The sequence below is a fragment of the Carlito syrichta genome, unplaced genomic scaffold, assembly GCF_000164805.1.
Source record: "Carlito syrichta isolate Samal-C Ts95f unplaced genomic scaffold, Tarsius_syrichta-2.0.1 Scaffold99016, whole genome shotgun sequence".
Classification (NCBI taxonomy): Eukaryota; Metazoa; Chordata; class Mammalia; order Primates; family Tarsiidae; genus Carlito; species Carlito syrichta.
In genome coordinates this window covers 30,363-48,282 of record NW_007043112.1, presented here as the reverse complement: position 1 = coordinate 48,282, position 17,920 = coordinate 30,363, and the positions used below count along the sequence as shown (strand labels likewise).

Below are 17,920 nucleotides of genomic sequence, written 5' to 3'. Positions count from 1 at the left end.
GAGTCTCACAGAGATTATAATTGGCCTGAAGGTACCCAGCATGTCCACAACAGAGTGTAGATCCAATTCCTGCAAAACAAGTTTTCCACCTGCTGGGACTAAACACCTTCAGTAGAACATAGAACCTTTACTGCTGTCAGGTGGAACTTCTAGCTGGAACTGGGCTATGCATAATGTTTAGTAGTTCACCAGGTAAAAGAAATTGTATCTTTACAACTCTCCACATGCACCCCCGCCAAAAGAGGTAAGAAAGTGTTAACAGCGTCAGAATTTCTGTACAGGAGTAGTTAAGGGAAGAGTCAGAGACTGCACTTAAAGCTTCATTGACATAGTAAGGACATTGTTATTAGTTATATTTTAATTTCAAAGTAAATACAAATAGCAAAGTTTTCTTTAGGTGCTTATAGCAACACATTGACCATATTAAAGATAATTATTATTTTTATAATTGCTGTCTACTATAGTTTACTTTAGGTAGTTATGGTGGAGGATAACGGAGATTAATGGAAATTCAAATCTCCATTTCCCTTCTCCCCATCCCCAGCCCTTCAGAAGGGAGCACCTATACTTCTCATCCCTCCTCTGGTGATATCTCCAGCAAAGTATGTACTACACTGACTTCTACCCTATTTCCCAAGGTGATTTCTCCCAATAAACGTTGTACTACCCTTCCTGTAGCCTACTACCCATTTTGATATCTCTCAAACTTGCAGGGTGGTTTTGCTCAGGAGATGACTCCCATCCCGACCACTCCACTTTCTCCCTGGGTAGTGTCTCCAAAAAGCTGGTCATACCATCTTGATTTCTCCCTTCAGCTGCCTGTGGTTTCTTCTAGGATCCCTCTAACTTGATTTTTTTTCTCCCTGGCTGTTCTCCACTGCTTTCTCCCAACAGATAATTATCTTCAGTGTGTTGTATTCAGAGGAATAACTTAGCTAGTCTAAATACAACATAGAGCTCCAGACACCCAACTCCAGTAACTTCCGCCTCCTAAAAATAAGCCTAGACAAAGGTCACACTGATGCCTTCTATGTGACGATCTCTGCCATGCTCTAGGAAATCCAGCAGGAGGCCCAGTCTCCCCCTGTACGGCATTGTCTTCCCCTGTATGGCACGGACACTTCCAAGATGGCGGCCCCCACGAATATACATCGCCTATGAGCGGCCATGTTCTCCGCTCATAGCGTCAATTACGGAAATTGTACGTTGTCTCTAAGGTTGTATCTGCGCCCTGTTGACTGTTGGCTAAACTCGGCTTCCAAGTTAATTCAGAGCATGCGCAACACCCACAGTTCATAGGGGGCGGTGCTCGAAGTCGGACCGGAAGTGGAAGTGGTCTCTAAGATTTTTGGCCGCTGGTGTCTGGGGTATTTTCATATTCCTATGTACATGAGGTGATTTAGGTTGATTGTAATTCGGATTTATGGGGAACCAGTAATGCGGAGGGAGGGAGATTGTCCGTGGAATTAGGGATGATGATTTTAGGATTCCGTGATGAGGGTGGGAGGAATCTGAGGCGTCTGTTGATGGTTGTCTGTGATAGGGGTTTCTCGGGTCCGTCATGGGGCTCTTTGAGGTGAGTGATTGACCTTTGGAGGTCAGTGATGAGAGTCTGTGGTCAGTAACTTGGGACCTGTGGGATTAGACACGGTGATTGGTGGGGACTGTGATGAGCTTTCTAACCTCAGGTGAAAGTTCAGTTTATTAATTTTCATCCTTCTTTAATATAAAGATGAACAAGCTTTGGTGTGTAGTGGTGTTTTGCTGTTGAAATCTAAGTGTTTTTTTTTTTAATGTAATTATTTTTTTCTGTGACCCATGAGTTATTTAGAAGTGCACTTTGTTTCTAATAATATGTGTGGGTAATGCTTAAGTTGGAAAATTTCTAGTTCATAGACAGTTTACATGAATGTCACATCATGTACATGAAAACGCTGTACTATATTCTCTAATTATATTGCCACAGATATTAATTAAGCATAATATATATACATATATAGAAAATCGACACATTATTTTGTCTGCTTAATTACAGAGGAAAGTAAACTATTCACATTGGAAAGGTTATTTGTTCTTCCTTCTGTCATTTTTGATTTGTATATTTGAAACTGTATTATTAGGAACCATTGGGTGTATTTTTAGTAACAGAAATGACTAAGTAGCTCAAAAGATATAGCTTCCAGCAAAAATTTATAAAGGAATTTCCCAAATGCTTTCCAGCACTGGATATTTTTGCTTTTAAAAGTGTTTACATTTCTGAGGGAAAATTATATTTCATTGCTCTGATGACTTTCAGTTAATAAAGTTAGCAGCTTTTTGGTTAATTGCCATTTGTTTCTTTTTCTGTGAATTTTTGTATCCTTCATCCAGATTTTTTTGACTTTTTTTCTTTAGTGATCAATAGAATTGTTTTAACATTGGAAGCAGCCTATCGTCACATGTTTAAAATTTTTCATATATCTTCATTTTTATTTTTATGGTATTTTTTAACAAAATTAGAAAATATCTAATCAAAAATATGGTTTTTTTCTGTTACAGCATCTGAGTTTTGTCTTATGTTTAATAAAATCCCTCCCACCCTACCACAATTTAATACAAATACATACTTCTAAAATTTATTTTAATATTCTTTGGGATTTTAAAAATACATACACTTAAATATTCAGTCCTACTAGATTTGTCTGCTGAATAGTATGTGATGGACATCTTGGTTAGTGTTGTTGTAGGTGTATGACCAATTATATCAGCATTATTTGTGCAACGGATGCATTGTGCAGGCTCAATTGAACACCACTTCTGTCATATATATAGATCAGTATTGTCTGGTATATTGTTGTACTTGTTTTAAATTGTTTTTTATATTACGTTTTAATATCTGATAATGCATGGTAATTACTGATATCATGTGCTTGGGAAGTATTGCATACTTTACAAGTCCCATCTCATTTAATTTTCATAACTATGAGATAGATATTTTCATCCTCATTTATGAAACTAAGACTAAAGAAATTTCTTCTAAGTTTCATAAGTGAAAGGTGGCAGAGCTACAGTTCAAATCTGTGTAATGTTACTTCAAATCTCATGTTTTTTTCCATATTTCTCCATGACTGGGACCTATCAGAGATTTTGTTAAACTTTATAGCACTGGTTCTCAAACTGTAGTCACAGGAGCAATAACATCAGCATTATCTGGGCACTAGTTAGAAATGAAACTTCTTGGGCCCTATCTTCAACGTACTGAATCAGAGTGAGGCTGAGAATTTTTAATTGTGTCTTACTTAACCAGCCCTCCAGGTGATTTAAATGCATACCCAAGTTTGAGAACCACTGCTCTAGTGTCTTGCTGAGGGACCTGCACCTTGGTATATCGAGGTGTTTGTATGGTAAATGTTGAATGACTGACTATATGGACATTGTCTTTCCAGGTTTCTTAGTGTCTCTGGGGAGTCCTTGGACCAGATCTTCCTCCAGACTGCAGCTCACTTCTTACCAGCAACTCAGCTTGTGTTGATAGATGACTACAAAGCTTCAAGCCCCTAAGAAAACAAGGGTTGAGACTTGGTGTGGCCATGCCAGCTCATTGGACCTCATCCTTGAAATTCTCAGCCCTGGCTCTAGAGGATCATGGAAGTGCCTATGAGGTGAGGAGGAGGAGCCCCACGGGTAGAAATTTGTTTCAAAAGTAGATAGCTCTTATCTGCCACCAGAGCCCCAGGGCAGAGGCAGATGTGCCAGAAGAAGCAGCTGGACCCTAACCTGGCGCTTCTGAAACAAATCTTGATCTTGTCAAGAGTGAGCAACCAAAAGAAAAAAAAGTGAACAACCCATGGGTAATGTTTCCATCTCTAAGAGGCCACCTGTATGACAGTGGAACAGTGGACTGACAAGGAAAACTATTGTTTATTATCACACTGTTGGTCTTTTGGCTGCAGATAAAATTCCTGGTTAGAAGTCACTTTTGTGTGGGATTTTGAAACTATTTCTCCATTTCTTCCTAAACAAATATTCTATTTTTGATTCTGAAACTTCTGTTCTTCAGATGTTGCTTCTCCATTTTTTTCATCTACCTTTTTATTTCTTTCCTGCTTTCCTTTCTGGGAAACTTTGTCACCTTTGTCTTCCAACCTTTCTGTTGAGCTTATTACCGCTATCATTTTTTTTTTTCTTTTGGTAGAGATGTGATCTTGCTATGTTGCCCAGGTTGGTCTTGAACTCCTGGGCTCAAGTGATTCTCCCACCTTGGCCTCCCAAAGTGCTGAAATTATAGGCATGAGCCACCATGCCCAGTCTATTAACATTTTAATTCAGCATTTTAATTTTTAAAATCTCTAGTTTGTTTTCTAAATATTCTTTTTGATTAGCATATTGTTCTTATTTTATTGGTAAAATATTATTTCTTATCTTTCTGAAGATATTACAGCTTATTAGGAAATAGTTTAGCTTTTTGAATAGGCAGTGCATACACCTAATTCAAATACTAGAAATCTATAAAAAAAGAAACATACTGAAAAATATTATGGTGAAAGAAATTCAGAGGAGTAATGGGACTGTTGTTCACACACTTCTGTCCCCTACCTACCCATGTTTCCCAATATAGATGGCTAGTTTTATTAGTTTTCTTGCTTAGTTCTGTATACAGGTAAAACAACTATAAATTTTTTTCTTTTGATTTCACAAAAAGTGGCATAGTAGACCAACTTTTTGTACATTGCTTTTTAAATGTTTGGTGAAATACAGGTGATATTATGAATAGCGTAACAGTGAACATTTTTGTCATGTCTTCCCCTTCTGTTGCATATATAAGAAGTAGCAGTTTCACTTCTGGGTTTAGTCACATTATAGTACAGGTGTTGACTAAATCTCAGTGAACCTCCACCGCTGTTGGTGTTGGGCAATTTTATGATTGGTATGCTAATTTTTATCTAGAAGATAGGGAAGATGGATTAAGGCTAAAGTTATAATTGGTAAAAAAGAAGCAATCACTTGTAATAGGCAGAATAAGGAAGAAGGTGTTTGTTCACTCTTGTGATTTGAAGAATGTTCTGATTTTTGTCTATGCTTAGACATGATGACAGAGTGGTCTTGGTTTTATTTTGCACCCTCATGGTCAGAGAGTGTTCTTATGTGCTGTTGGTGTTCTGTGAGATTGTTTTTGTGTAGCACCATGGAGAATAACTGATCCTGCCAGGCTAGTCTAGAAACAGTGAGGCTTAACTCATGGTACCAGGCCAAGTCTCAGCTGTGAGGGGCTGTTTTTGTCATTTAAAAATAAAAGATTGGGAAAAGATTGAATTGGAAACAAGAACCTAAAGAAAGCTGGGGATGCAATATTAGCAAAAGATCAAAAGGAATTTAAGAGGAAAAACACCTAAAGAGATGAAGAGGGATGATTCATACTTAGGGAAGGAGTAATATACAAAGAATTCTTAAAATTATCAACATTTATTTAACTAATAATGTATCTTTGAACTATATAAGTAAAAATTAACAGAAATCATTAAATTTACCATCGGCCATTTTATCACACTACTGTCAAAACATTGAGCAAAGCAAACCATAAATATAAACCTTTGCTAGAATATTGATTCTGTTCTTTGTCCAAGAACATTAAATTTAAAATACAAAGTAAAAGGCTCTTGCACAACAATGTGAATGCCACTGAACTGGACACTTAAAATGATTAAAATGGCAAATTTTGTGTTTTACCATAATTAAAAATATTTAAATAAATAAAATACTACATATTAAAGTTTATGTAGTAGAGCTAAACTACAGATGGGGGGGCAGAATATAGATTTAAATGCTCTTTTTTCAAATCCAGGAATTTGAAAAATAAAGAAGATCTAAGGTATAAGCTATGTTTTCAACTGAAATGAAAAAAACTCAATAAATATGAAAGAATAATAAGGACAAAAAAGAAGATGAATCAGTTACAGACAATAAAGTCATTGATAAAGATGTTTACCAGATACACAAGTTGATTCTATGTGGTAATTATCAAGAAAAAAGAGTTAAAGTACATATAATCAATATATGTAACAAAACAAAAGAAATAGTTGCTGCTAAGATTAAAACTATCATGAATGAGTATTACATAAACTCATATGAAAATATAAAAACATAAAATAATAAAACTTTACAAAAAATAAATGTCAAAATTGGTAAGAACAACTGGTTTTAAAATCCTTGAGAAATTAAAATGTTGATTTAGCACTTCCAGCACAGTCAAAAATGATGGAAAAGATCATGTATTTTATAGTTAATTTTTATATCAAAGTTTTTGGTAAGGGAGAGTATCTAAAATTATTCTCAACCTTGTTTTTGGTTTTTCTTTTGTTTACAATGTTAACTTCGTTGCTTGAAAAAACTGGAAATTATGAAAAGTGATTCAGAAGTCAAGTATATTAACTAACTGCACTGAAGAATAGGAAAAAAAATAGCCTAATAATTTTTCACTGGAATTAGTGAAACAGATACTGTTTTCGCAGCAGCCCATTCCAAAGCCAAAGTCAAAACGAAATAGTAAAATGTCCTTTAAAAAAATCTCAAAAATACAAATATTGTACATCTAAAGCTATTATATGTAGCAAAACAGTACTAAGATAATTTAGAAAAATTATGTATCTAATGCAAATAAATAAAAAAACTAGATTAAAAAGTATGAATTTTAGAACATTAAATATCCCATTAAAGCTTTAATTATCATTTACCATATTTTCATTTCTAAGTTTTAAATTTTTCACTTGAAAATATATACTTTTAATGAAATTAGGATTGCAACATTGGAGAGATTTGCTTTTTGAAAGGTCATTAAGTGTTTGTTTTGTTTTTGGAACGTTACATAGGCACTTGAAAATACATGTTTCTAAGATATAGACTTTGATATCAATAAGGCATCTTATATAATTACAAGTTTTTTATAGTATTACTCATCATTCCACTTGATCTTGTGGAACTGAGAGATATTATTTTAAAGTTCCCCACCACAAATATATTTTTAATCTATATTTTCCTGTATTTTCTGTTGTAAATTTTGATGCTTTGTAATTTAGTGCAGTGATAGTAACAGCATCTGAAATCATTTCAGATTGTGTCCTTGTCATGTTGGGTTTTTTTTTTTTTTACCTAAAATTCATCTCTGTCTAATATTAAGGTGGAGGCTGCCTTTTCTTTTTCTTTTACTATAGTCCTTCAGAGTCCTTGTGTATTTCTTCTGGATAGCAGTGGAAACATATATTTACTTATAATATAGATATTTCTTTTATATGTCTTTCATGATATACTCTCTAATTTTGCCTTGTTTCTGTCCCTTCTGGTAATTTGGAAGCTTTGGGGCTTGTTTTTTTTTTTTTTAATTTGTTTTGTTCTTTTACTGCCACCTTTTTAACATTAACCTCTTGAACTACATCTTCTTATCTGTTGTTCAAGACAATATCTGTTAAATTTGTACTGTGAATAATGATAACAGTTCGATACTGCCACTTCAAAGATTCTTATGTTTGCTGGATTTTTGTTTTTGTTTTTGTTTTTTTGAGTTGGAGTCTCACTTGGTCGCCCAGACTGGAGTGCAGTGGCCGCTCCCGGCCACCGCAGCCTCACCTGCTGGGCTCCTGCCATCCTTCCACCTCAGCCTTCCGAATAGCCGGAATTACAAGCATGCGCTACCACGCCAGGCTGATTGTTTGATTTATTGTAGAGATGAGGTCTGGCTGCCCAGGCGGATCTCGAACCCACGGGCTCAGGCAATCCACTCACCTCAGCCTCCCAAAGGCGCGGGATTACAGGCTGAGCCACCGAGCCCGGCTTGCTGGATGTTTTTATTAAATTTTCTTTTTATATTTTTTCTATTTTTCCTTTCAAAACCCTTGTTTCCATTTCATGTTACTCATCTCAATTTCTCTTTGCCACGTTTTGTGTTTTCACAGGATCTTTTCATTGCTTTTTGGGAGACCTTCATTTTTGTGTTGCTTTTTTCCTTTTTTCTTTACTGAGTTTTGCCTATTTGTTTTTCAGAAATTTATATAACCATATTTTTAGTTGATCTGCTTTTTCATAAGTAATGAGTTGCTTTAGTGAATTCCTTGGATTTATGGTGGATATGATATGTTCTGTTGTACATCAGTGTATTTCAACTGAATTCTTTTTGTTTTGAGTCAGTCTCACGCTGTCACCCAGACTGGAGTGCAGTGGCTGCTCCCAGCCACCGCAGCCTCGACCTGCTGGGCTCCAGCAATCCTTCTGCCTCGGCCTTCCAAGTAGCCGGAATTACAGGCATGCGCTGGCTGATTTTTTTTTTTTTTTATTGTAAAGATGAGGTCTCGCTGCCCAGGCAGGTCTCGAACCCGTGGGCTCAGGCAATCCACTCACCTCAGCCTCCCAAAGGCGTGGGATTACAGGCTGAGCCACCAAGTCCGGCTTCAACTGTATTCTTAATCTCTGTTTTTTGTATCCTTTTTACCTATAATACCTTTATATATCGCGAGATGTTTATTATTCTCTTTGAGTGAGATTTCTTTCTGAACAAACTATAGGAAGCTCATTTGGTGAAGTATCAAAGCTACGTTCCTGCCTAACATGACATCTTGATTCCTCATTACATTCTTGTTGACAGAGTTTGGGGACTGGGGTTCTCTGTGTGTAAGGTGTGAATATACAAGTATATGGCATAAGAAAAATAAGAGGACGTGTATATTTTTCAGGTACATAGGGAACATTTTCAAAGAAATGATGATGCTGTGAGCCTCATAAACAGAATCAACACATATCACAAAGAAACAAACTAATCTCTGAACACAATTAAATGAAGAAATTAAAAAGTAGTCTTTAAGAATTATGCTTTTAGATATTAATAATCATAGATATCTTTAATAGTTTCTTTCTCCAAGTTCTTCATTCTGTAATATGTTTTTCACGATATACTCTGTAATTTTGCTTTGTTTCTCATGTCCTTCCCTGAATTCAGTGACCTGTTCTATACATATGACTTCTGAATTTTCATCTTCACACAAGTTCTCTATTCAGCTGCATCCTTATGTATATTCTGTCACCTAGATTTCAATATACAAAATTTAAATCATTTTGTTTCATCTTCTTTCCCTAGCCTCCTCCTGTAGTTCTTAATCCATCTTTGGCACCAGAATCTACCCAATGACACAAAAGTGATAACTAAGAATTATTTCTGAATCCTTTTTCTCACCTTTACATTCATCGTCAATTCTACTTTCTTAATAATATCAATTTCTTTCTACATTTCTGACAGCACTGTAGCCATACTTTAGGTAAGTAAGTACAGTTGATCCTTGAACAACACAGGGGGTTGGGTACTGTTGAAATCTTCATTTAACTTTTGATTCCACCAAAACTTAACTACTAATATCCTACTGTTGACCAGACCAGAGAAGTCTTACCAATACTATAAAGTTGATTAAAACATATTTTATATGTTGTATGTATTATATACTGTATCCTTAGAATAAAATAAGCTGGAGAAATAAAAATTTTATTAAGAAAATCATAAGGAAAGGAGAATAAGTTTACTGTTCCTTAAGTGGAAGTGGGTTCTCATAAAGGTCTTTATCCTTGTTGCCTTCACATTGATTAGACTGAGGAGGAGGAGGAGGAGAAAAAGGAGGGTTTCGTTTTGCTGTCTCAGTGGTGGCAGAAGTGGAAGAGGTATGCAGAAAGTGAATGGGAAAGGAGGAAAAGCAGGCACACTAGCTGTGTAACTTTTATTGAAAAAGATCCATGTATATGTGAACACACACAGTTCAAACCTGTGTTGGTTCAGGGGTCAACTGTATTCATAATCTCTCACGTCAGTTGTACAGTGAGTCTCATGACTGATCTTCCAGTCTTGCCCATTTCAAAATGTTCTGTATGTTTTGAAAATAATCTTTCTTGAGTAACTGTATTTTTTAACTTTTTATTTTGAAGTTATTATAGATTCACAGGGAGTTAGAAAATGTAGTACAGACAGTTCCCTCATAAATTCCAGTTGTGGTAGTACATGATTCTTTTTATTCAATGCTGAATTCAATCTGCTGGTATTTTGTTGAGGTTATTTCCATCTAAGTTTATGAGAGAAATTGGCTTTTAGTTTTCTTTTTTTTTTTTTGTACTGCCTTTGATTTTTATATCAGAGTAATAATGAGTTTAAAAACTTAGTTTTTAACTAAATTAATACTTAGTCGGAAAGTGTTCCTCCTCTTTTATTTTCTGGAAGAGATTGCATAAAAATGAGACTTACTCTTCTTTGTAAGTTTGATAGAATTCCCTGGAAAAACTATCTGGGCTTAGAGACTTATTTTTCAGGAGCTTTACAATTATGGATTTAATTTAATTTACTGGTCATACAATTATTTAGCTTACCTATTTTGAAAGTTTTAAGTTTTGGTAGTTTGTGATTTTTGTGGGGTTAGTGTTTCTAAGCTATTGAATTTATTAGCATGGAGTATATGTATTTTCTTATCTTTCTTTTAATGACTGCTGGATCTATAATGATATTTCCTGTTTGTTTGTTCATTTGAATGGTTTCACTCTGGGTTTCACTCTGGCGACACGTTTTCACTCTGTCGCCAGGCTGAAGTGTAGTGGAACAATCATGACTCACTGCACTCTTGACCTCCTGGGTTCAGGTAATCCTGCTGCCTCAGCCTAGTATAGCTGGGACTACAGGTGGATGCCACCATGACCAACTACTATTTTTTATTTTTTGTAGAGATGAGGCCTCACTATGTGGTCTAGGTCTTAAACATCTGGGCTCAAGCAATCCTCCCACCTCAGACTCCAGAAGTGCTGGAATTACAGGATTTAACCATTTGGGGATTACAGGTTTTGACCACCTTGCCTGAGCTGTTTTATTCTTATTATTGGTGACATGTGTCTTTTTATATTTGCCAGTCTGATTGACAAGTATGTCAATCAGCAAAGTTTATCAATTTTATTGATTTTTTTCCCCCAACAAATAGATTGTGTCATATTGGGTTTCTTCCACTCTATTTTTTCAGTTTCATTGATTCCTGCTTTTTATTATTTGTTCCTTCTGCTTGCTTTAGAGCTCTTTAGCTCTTTTGTTTCTGGTTTCTTGAGGTAGGAACATACATTATTGATTTGTGGCCATTTTCCTTTTCTAATTTAAGCATTTAGTACTATAAATTTCTCTTTCAGCATTGCTTTATATACATCCCACAGTTTTTGATAGATTGTATTTTCACAGTCTTTCGGTTCTGTGTATTTTAAAATTAATTTTGAGATGTCTTCCTTGACCTATAGGTCATTTAGAAGTGTGTTGCTTATTTTCAAGTATTTCTGTGATTTTTTTTTCCAGATAGCTTTTATTATTATTTTTTAATTCACTTAAAGATTTTTCTGTTTTATTTCTGTTTTGATTTTTTTGTTTGATTTCTTGGGGAACATATTTTATATTGTTTTAATTATTTTACATTTGTTGAGGTTTGTTTCACAGCCTAGGATATGGTCTATCTTGGTCATTTTCCAATGGGTACTTGAAAAGAATGTATATTCTGCTGTTGTTGGTTGCAGTATTCTATCTATTAGATACTGTTAGTAACATCTATTAGATACTGTTGCTTCTTCTGTAGACTTGATGATTTCCTGTCTAGTATTTCTGTAAATTGCTGTGCATGAGGGGTATCCGAGCCCCTAGTATACTGTTTTTTAAAATATATACAGTTCTATGTGGAAACAGTTATTTTATTAACTGCCTCATTTTATATTTATATTTAAACACTTTTCTGGCACATCATGCAGACTTCTTTCCATTTTTGTATAGCTGTTCGCTGTTCCCTAAACTCATTGTATATTTTCCTATCTCTCCACCTTTGTTCTTGTCTTTTCTAGGGAATGTCCCCCTCACCATATGTTCTATGTTACATCTCTTATCTTCCTACTTAAATTCTTCAACTCTATCAAATGTCAACTTATTCCCCCATGTAAAATGTACTTTTTCTTTTGGGGGCCCTCAATGTGTCTCAACACATTAATGAACTTTTCAAAACCTTAATTAACTTATGTCTTCTTTTAAAAAAACTTTAGTCTTGTTTATTTTCTAAGTCATTCAAATTGCTAGATTAGAAACATAAAGCCGGGCTCGGTGGCTCAGCCTGTAATCCCGTGCTTTGGGAGGCTAAGGTGAGTGGATTGCCTGAGCCCGCGGGTTTGAGACCCGCCTAGGCAACATGGCGAGCCCTCTTCTCTACAATAAATTTAAAAATTAGCCAGGCATGGTAGCGCGCGCCTGTATTTCCAGCTACTTGGAAGGCTGAGGCGGAAGGATCGCCAGAGCCCAGCAGGTCGAGGCTGCAGTGGCCGGAAGCGGCCCCTGCACTCCAGTCTGGGTGACAGAGTGAGACTCCAACTCAAAAAAAAGACTAGCATAATGGCTGTCCTAAATTGCTCAGAAAGCTTATCTATCACCAGTTGTTTGTTGATTTGCTAGATGGCTAAGAGAGAACCTGTTTCAATTGTCAGTTTTAAAAATGAGTAATTGACCAACTGTAGTACAGAACAAATGGCAGAAATTCTTTATTGAATTTCAGTGTTCCATAAAATATGTAAAACTAGATATTTTATATACATCCTATTTAAAATATTATTTCTTAAAAGTTCCTGGACTGTACAAGTGTATACATTAGTTAGAAGTTTAAATGGTACACTAAACGTTGTTACATTTAGTTGTATGTCAATTTCACCAAAAAAGACAATAAGTATTATACTCTAGTTAATGATTTGCATTCTGAAGTAGTTAGGAGGATTTGTGGTGGTGTCTGCAATTTATTTTGAAATTCGCAAAATAGTAAGATAGATCAATGGACAGATACAAGAATGATTAATTGTATGATAAAGCAAGTAAAGTGTTACTGATAGTGCCTAAGTGATGGGTATACACGTTTTTACTGTATAATTCTTTTATATTTTTTATGTGTTTAAAAATGTTCATAATAAAATATTAGTGAAATTTAGGATGTTTTTAAAAAGAAGAGGTAGATTAAAAACAAGACTCATGTTCCATATTCCTAAATGTAGTTTCTCCATCTCCCAAAGCTAATGATTCACATTGAACAGTAATGTGCCCTTACAGGGATCAGTGTCCTTCAGGGATGTGGCCATAGATTTCAGCAGGGAGGAGTGGCACCACCTAAACCCTTCTCAGAGAAACCTGTACTGGGATGTGATGCTGGAGACCTACAGCCACCTGCTCTCATTAGGTAAGCACAGTCACCTTGGTATCTGAAAGAGCCCTCACTGAGAGTGTTTCTATTCTCAGTTGATGAATGCTATCAGGCTTCTCTAATATGTGATGGTTTTATCCTTGATTTGCTCAGGATTCTGTATCTCTTTAGGGCACTCAGAATATTACTCTGTTCTTAGAGTTATGGTTACTTTTCTGAAGGACAAACCCTCACTGAACAATAAGACTTTATTGATTGGATTTAATCATAATTAGCTGGACCCAGACCATTATCATTTCCCATGAACAGGGTATCAAGTTCCTGAAGCAGAGGTTTTCATGTTGGAACAAGGAAAGGAGCCATGGGCATTGCAGGGTGAGAGCCCACGTCAGAGCTATCCAGGTAAGCAAGAGTGACCAAAGTTCATGGGAGACAGGAAATTTCAGCTATCTTGAGAAAGGCTGGTATCTTTGGAATACTATTAAGATGACTCTTCTGGAAAGGTCTAAATTTTTTGTATTGCCTGAGGCCCCTTGACATTGGCCTCTCAAATAACTAAATGCCTTTACCTGCATTACCTTTGTCATTTCTGTCTTCTTCCTTGGCTTTTTGAATTCTGAATCATGTGCTAACCTGTCTCATTAAATATCTTTCTCTTTTCAGTATGCTCCTTTTTCCTAACATTTTTTTCTACTTTCCCCGTAGCCCTAGAGTCTATACAGTCAGGCATTTATATTCATATTATTTCATAATTACTATGTGCCACACACTCCCATGCTTGCTAGTCCCCTTTTATTTCTTCTTTCTCACATTGAGGTACCTTAGAACTTTATCTCCAATCAGGCTCACTTCCTGTTTTCTCCATAGGCACTGCCATAAGATTTCTCACTTCTTTCCAGTTCTTCATGTCTTTCATTCTGCTGATGACTAGTGAGGGGGGGCGGCGGGGGTGGAGATGTCACTGTCACTGAATCTTTGGGAATACCTCTCTGCTGTTTTAGCATTATTAATTACCCTTCCTAACATGTGCTTCTAATGTTGCTTGAGTAATTCCATACTGATTAGGGTGTCTGCCTAGCTGGTTGTGTTTTGCTGTTGTTTATATTATTTCATTTTTATACTTCATCTGATGGGGTTTCAGTTTAATCATAGTTCTCATTTTAGGACATGCTGTCATCATGACTCTGGGTGAAGATTTTCTCTTATTTTATTTTTGTGATATATTCCCCTTTCTCTCTTTTCTCCACACCCACTTCCCTTCCTATCATAAGCCACTGTGTTATCTATTTTATATGATGGAAACATTTTAAAATTCATGCATGTTGTAACATGCAAACTGAATTAGGGATTTGAATCATTAGCTTGTCTTGTGTTTTACCATACTTTTTCCACATCAATCCATGGTGCTATATGTTCATCTAGTTTAATTCCTCCAACTGTTGAGGAGTGTTTCCTGTCAATACTATTACTACCCTCCTCATCAAATTATTCATTCTCACTTTTTTCTCTGTGTTCAACCTAGCTGAGCCATTTGCACTCTCTCCTCTAGCCTCTGCTAGCTGTTCTTTGGGCTAAAGTCACCTCTTTCTCATTTGAGAAGGGGAGTTTAGGTTTTAAACCTTAAAGAAGAGAATGTATGAAAAGATTACTTTCCATATTGAAAGAAAAGTTGGTGATAGACATGATATTAGGTTGTATTTCACTCTAGAATAATTATGGCAGATTGCAGGTAGGGAGCTATCAGCAAAGAAAATAAATCTCTAAGTGATACAGCTTTCATCAAGAAAATATTGACTACACAGAGGCATTATGAATGTAAGGATATTAGAGAAATAACTCATGTGACCCCAATCATTATTTTCTTTCATGTGGCTCATTTGGAAGTGGTGCTAAGGATAATTTAGGTTTATACAGCCATATTAGAAATCATGCATTAAAGACTGTAAAAAAGACCAAATGGTAAAATTTCTTCCTATACTGACCATGAGCATACTCCCAACAGGAGAGAAATTATGGAACCATAGTCAATGTGGAAAATTGCCCAGTTATAAGCAAGTATCCTCTCAACCTCTGAAAATTCATCCTGGAGAGAAATCCTATGAATGTGCCAAATTTGAAAAGATCTTCACTCAAAAGTCACAGCTCAACATAAACCTAAAAGTTCATACAGGAGAAAAACTCTATGTATGTATTGAATGTGGGAAAGCATTTGTACAGAAGCCAGAATTCATTATACATCAGAAAACACATACTAGAGAGAAACCCTTTAAATGCAATGAATGTGGAAAGTCATTTTTTCAAGTATCTTCTCTCTTCAGGCATCAGAGAATTCATACTGGAGAAAAACTCTACGAATGCAGTGAATGTGGGAAAGGCTTCTCTTATAACTCAGATCTCAGTATACATCAGAAAATTCATACTGGTGAGAGACACCATGAATGCAGTGATTGTGGCAAAGCATTTACACAAAAATCCACACTCAAGATGCATCAGAAAATTCATACAGGTGAAAGATCCTATATATGTATCGAATGTGGCCAGGCCTTCATCCAGAAGACACACTTGATTGCACATCGAAGAATTCATACGGGAGAAAAACCATATGAGTGTAGTAACTGTGGGAAATCCTTCATTTCCAAGTCACAACTTCAGGTACATCAACGAATTCACACAAGAGTGAAGCCCCATATATGTTCTGAATATGGGAAGGTCTTCAGCAATAGTTCCAACCTCATTACACATAAGAAAGGTCAAATTAGAGAGAAATCTTCTATATGTACTGAGTGTGGGAAAGCCTTTACCTACAGGTCAGAGTTGATTATACATCAAAGAATTCACACTGGAGAGAAACCTTATGAATGTAGTGACTGTGGAAAAGCCTTCACTCAGAAGTCAGCACTCACAGTACATCAGAGAATTCATACAGGAGAAAAATCATATGTATGCATGAAATGTGGGCTGGCCTTTATTCAGAAGGCACACTTGATTGCACATCAAATAATTCATACTGGAGAGAAACCTTATAAATGTGGTCACTGTGGGAAATTATTTACTTCCAAGTCACAACTCCATGTGCATAAACGAATTCACACAGGAGAAAAACCATATATATGCAGTAAATGTGGGAAGGCATTCACCAACAGGTCAAATCTCATTACACACCAGAAAACTCATACAGGAGAAAAATCCTACATATGCTCTAAGTGTGGAAAGGCTTTCACTCAGAGGTCAGACTTAATTACACATCAGAGGATCCATACTGGAGAGAAACCTTATAAATGCAGTACCTGTGGAAAAGCCTTCACCCAAAAGTCACACCTCAATATACACCAGAAAATTCATACTGGAGAGAGACAGTATGAATGCCATGAATGTGGAAAAGCCTTCAACCAGAAATCAATACTCATTGTGCACCAGAAAATTCATACAGGAGAGAAACCCTATGTATGTACAGAGTGTGGAAGAGCCTTTATCCGAAAGTCAAACTTCATTACTCATCAGAGAATTCATACAGGAGAGAAACCTTATGAATGCAGTGATTGTGGGAAATCCTTCACCTCCAAGTCTCAGCTCCTGGTGCATCAGCCAATTCATACAGGAGAGAAGCCTTATGCGTGTGCTGAGTGTGGAAAGGCCTTTAGTGGCAGGTCAAATCTCAGCAAACACCAGAAAACTCATACAGGAGAAAAGCCCTACATCTGTTCTGAATGTGGAAAGACCTTCAGACAGAAGTCAGAGTTGATTACACATCATAGAATTCATACTGGAGAGAAACCTTATGAATGCAGTGACTGTGGAAAATCTTTCACTAAAAAATCACAGCTCCAAGTGCATCAGCGAATTCACACAGGAGAAAAGCCTTATGTGTGTGCTGAGTGTGGGAAGGCCTTCACTGACAGGTCAAATTTGAATAAACACCAGACAACACACACTGGAGACAAACCCTACAAGTGTACAGTCTGTGGGAAAGGCTTTGTTCAGAAATCAGTACTACGTGTGCACCAGAGTATTCACACTTGAGAGAAACTGAAAACTTCATTGATGACAAGTCTAATTGTACATTATTGAATTCATGCAGAGAAAATGTGTATATTATCATAAGGAGAAATGCCCACATCAGAGTGGCACACATTACTCTTCAGAAAAGGACTCCTGAGAGGGCACTGAATGAATTGATGGATCATTTCCACCTAGTCACCAGCTTCATTAGACGGTGGGGCATTCATACTGATAAGGAATTGAGTCTATTTGGTGCATTACAAAGAACCTTGTCATGAAAATTTGATGGAACACTATTCCCAAGTTCTTTATAAGAAAGATTATATTAAGTTATGTTAATGATAATCCTGTTTACTGTGGAATACGTACAGTACCAAAAATTGAATGGTAAAACAATGTAATGTATATGATAATGATAAATCTAAGTTCTTTGAGTTGTTTGTTGAAGAACATGTTGTCTAACAGAATCATGACTGTTTTTTGAATCTAACACAGTTGTGCATATTCAATTCTCCACTGAATGCTTCTCAAGGAAGAGACACTGCATTAAAAATTCCTTATATATATAGACATAAGCCTCAGAGTATGTTTTGACTCCCCATTGTCATGTAACACCATGATGTGTAAAACCTCCCCCCACCCCATTAGCCACCACAAGTGTTTCTGAGCCTTACAAGTTCTTACATTGTCTTTTGACCCATAGGACAGTGTCTTCTGAGCTCACACCACCC

The 17,920-nt window shown here is 36.2% G+C and overlaps 1 protein-coding gene across 1 annotated transcript; it reads left to right on the top strand.

Moving 5' to 3' along the window:
* The first annotated feature begins 1,549 nt into the window (after positions 1 to 1,549).
* LOC103265841 (zinc finger protein 585A) lies at positions 1,550 to 17,810 on the top strand. Its single transcript, XM_008063496.1, has 5 exons — positions 1,550 to 1,576; positions 3,426 to 3,641; positions 13,100 to 13,226; positions 13,500 to 13,592; positions 15,193 to 17,810. Exons 2-5 carry the CDS (start codon positions 3,570 to 3,572, stop codon positions 17,208 to 17,210), a joined length of 2,310 nt encoding a protein of 769 aa, XP_008061687.1. The 5' UTR covers positions 1,550 to 1,576; positions 3,426 to 3,569; the 3' UTR covers positions 17,211 to 17,810.
* The last annotated feature ends 110 nt before the right edge of the window (positions 17,811 to 17,920 follow it).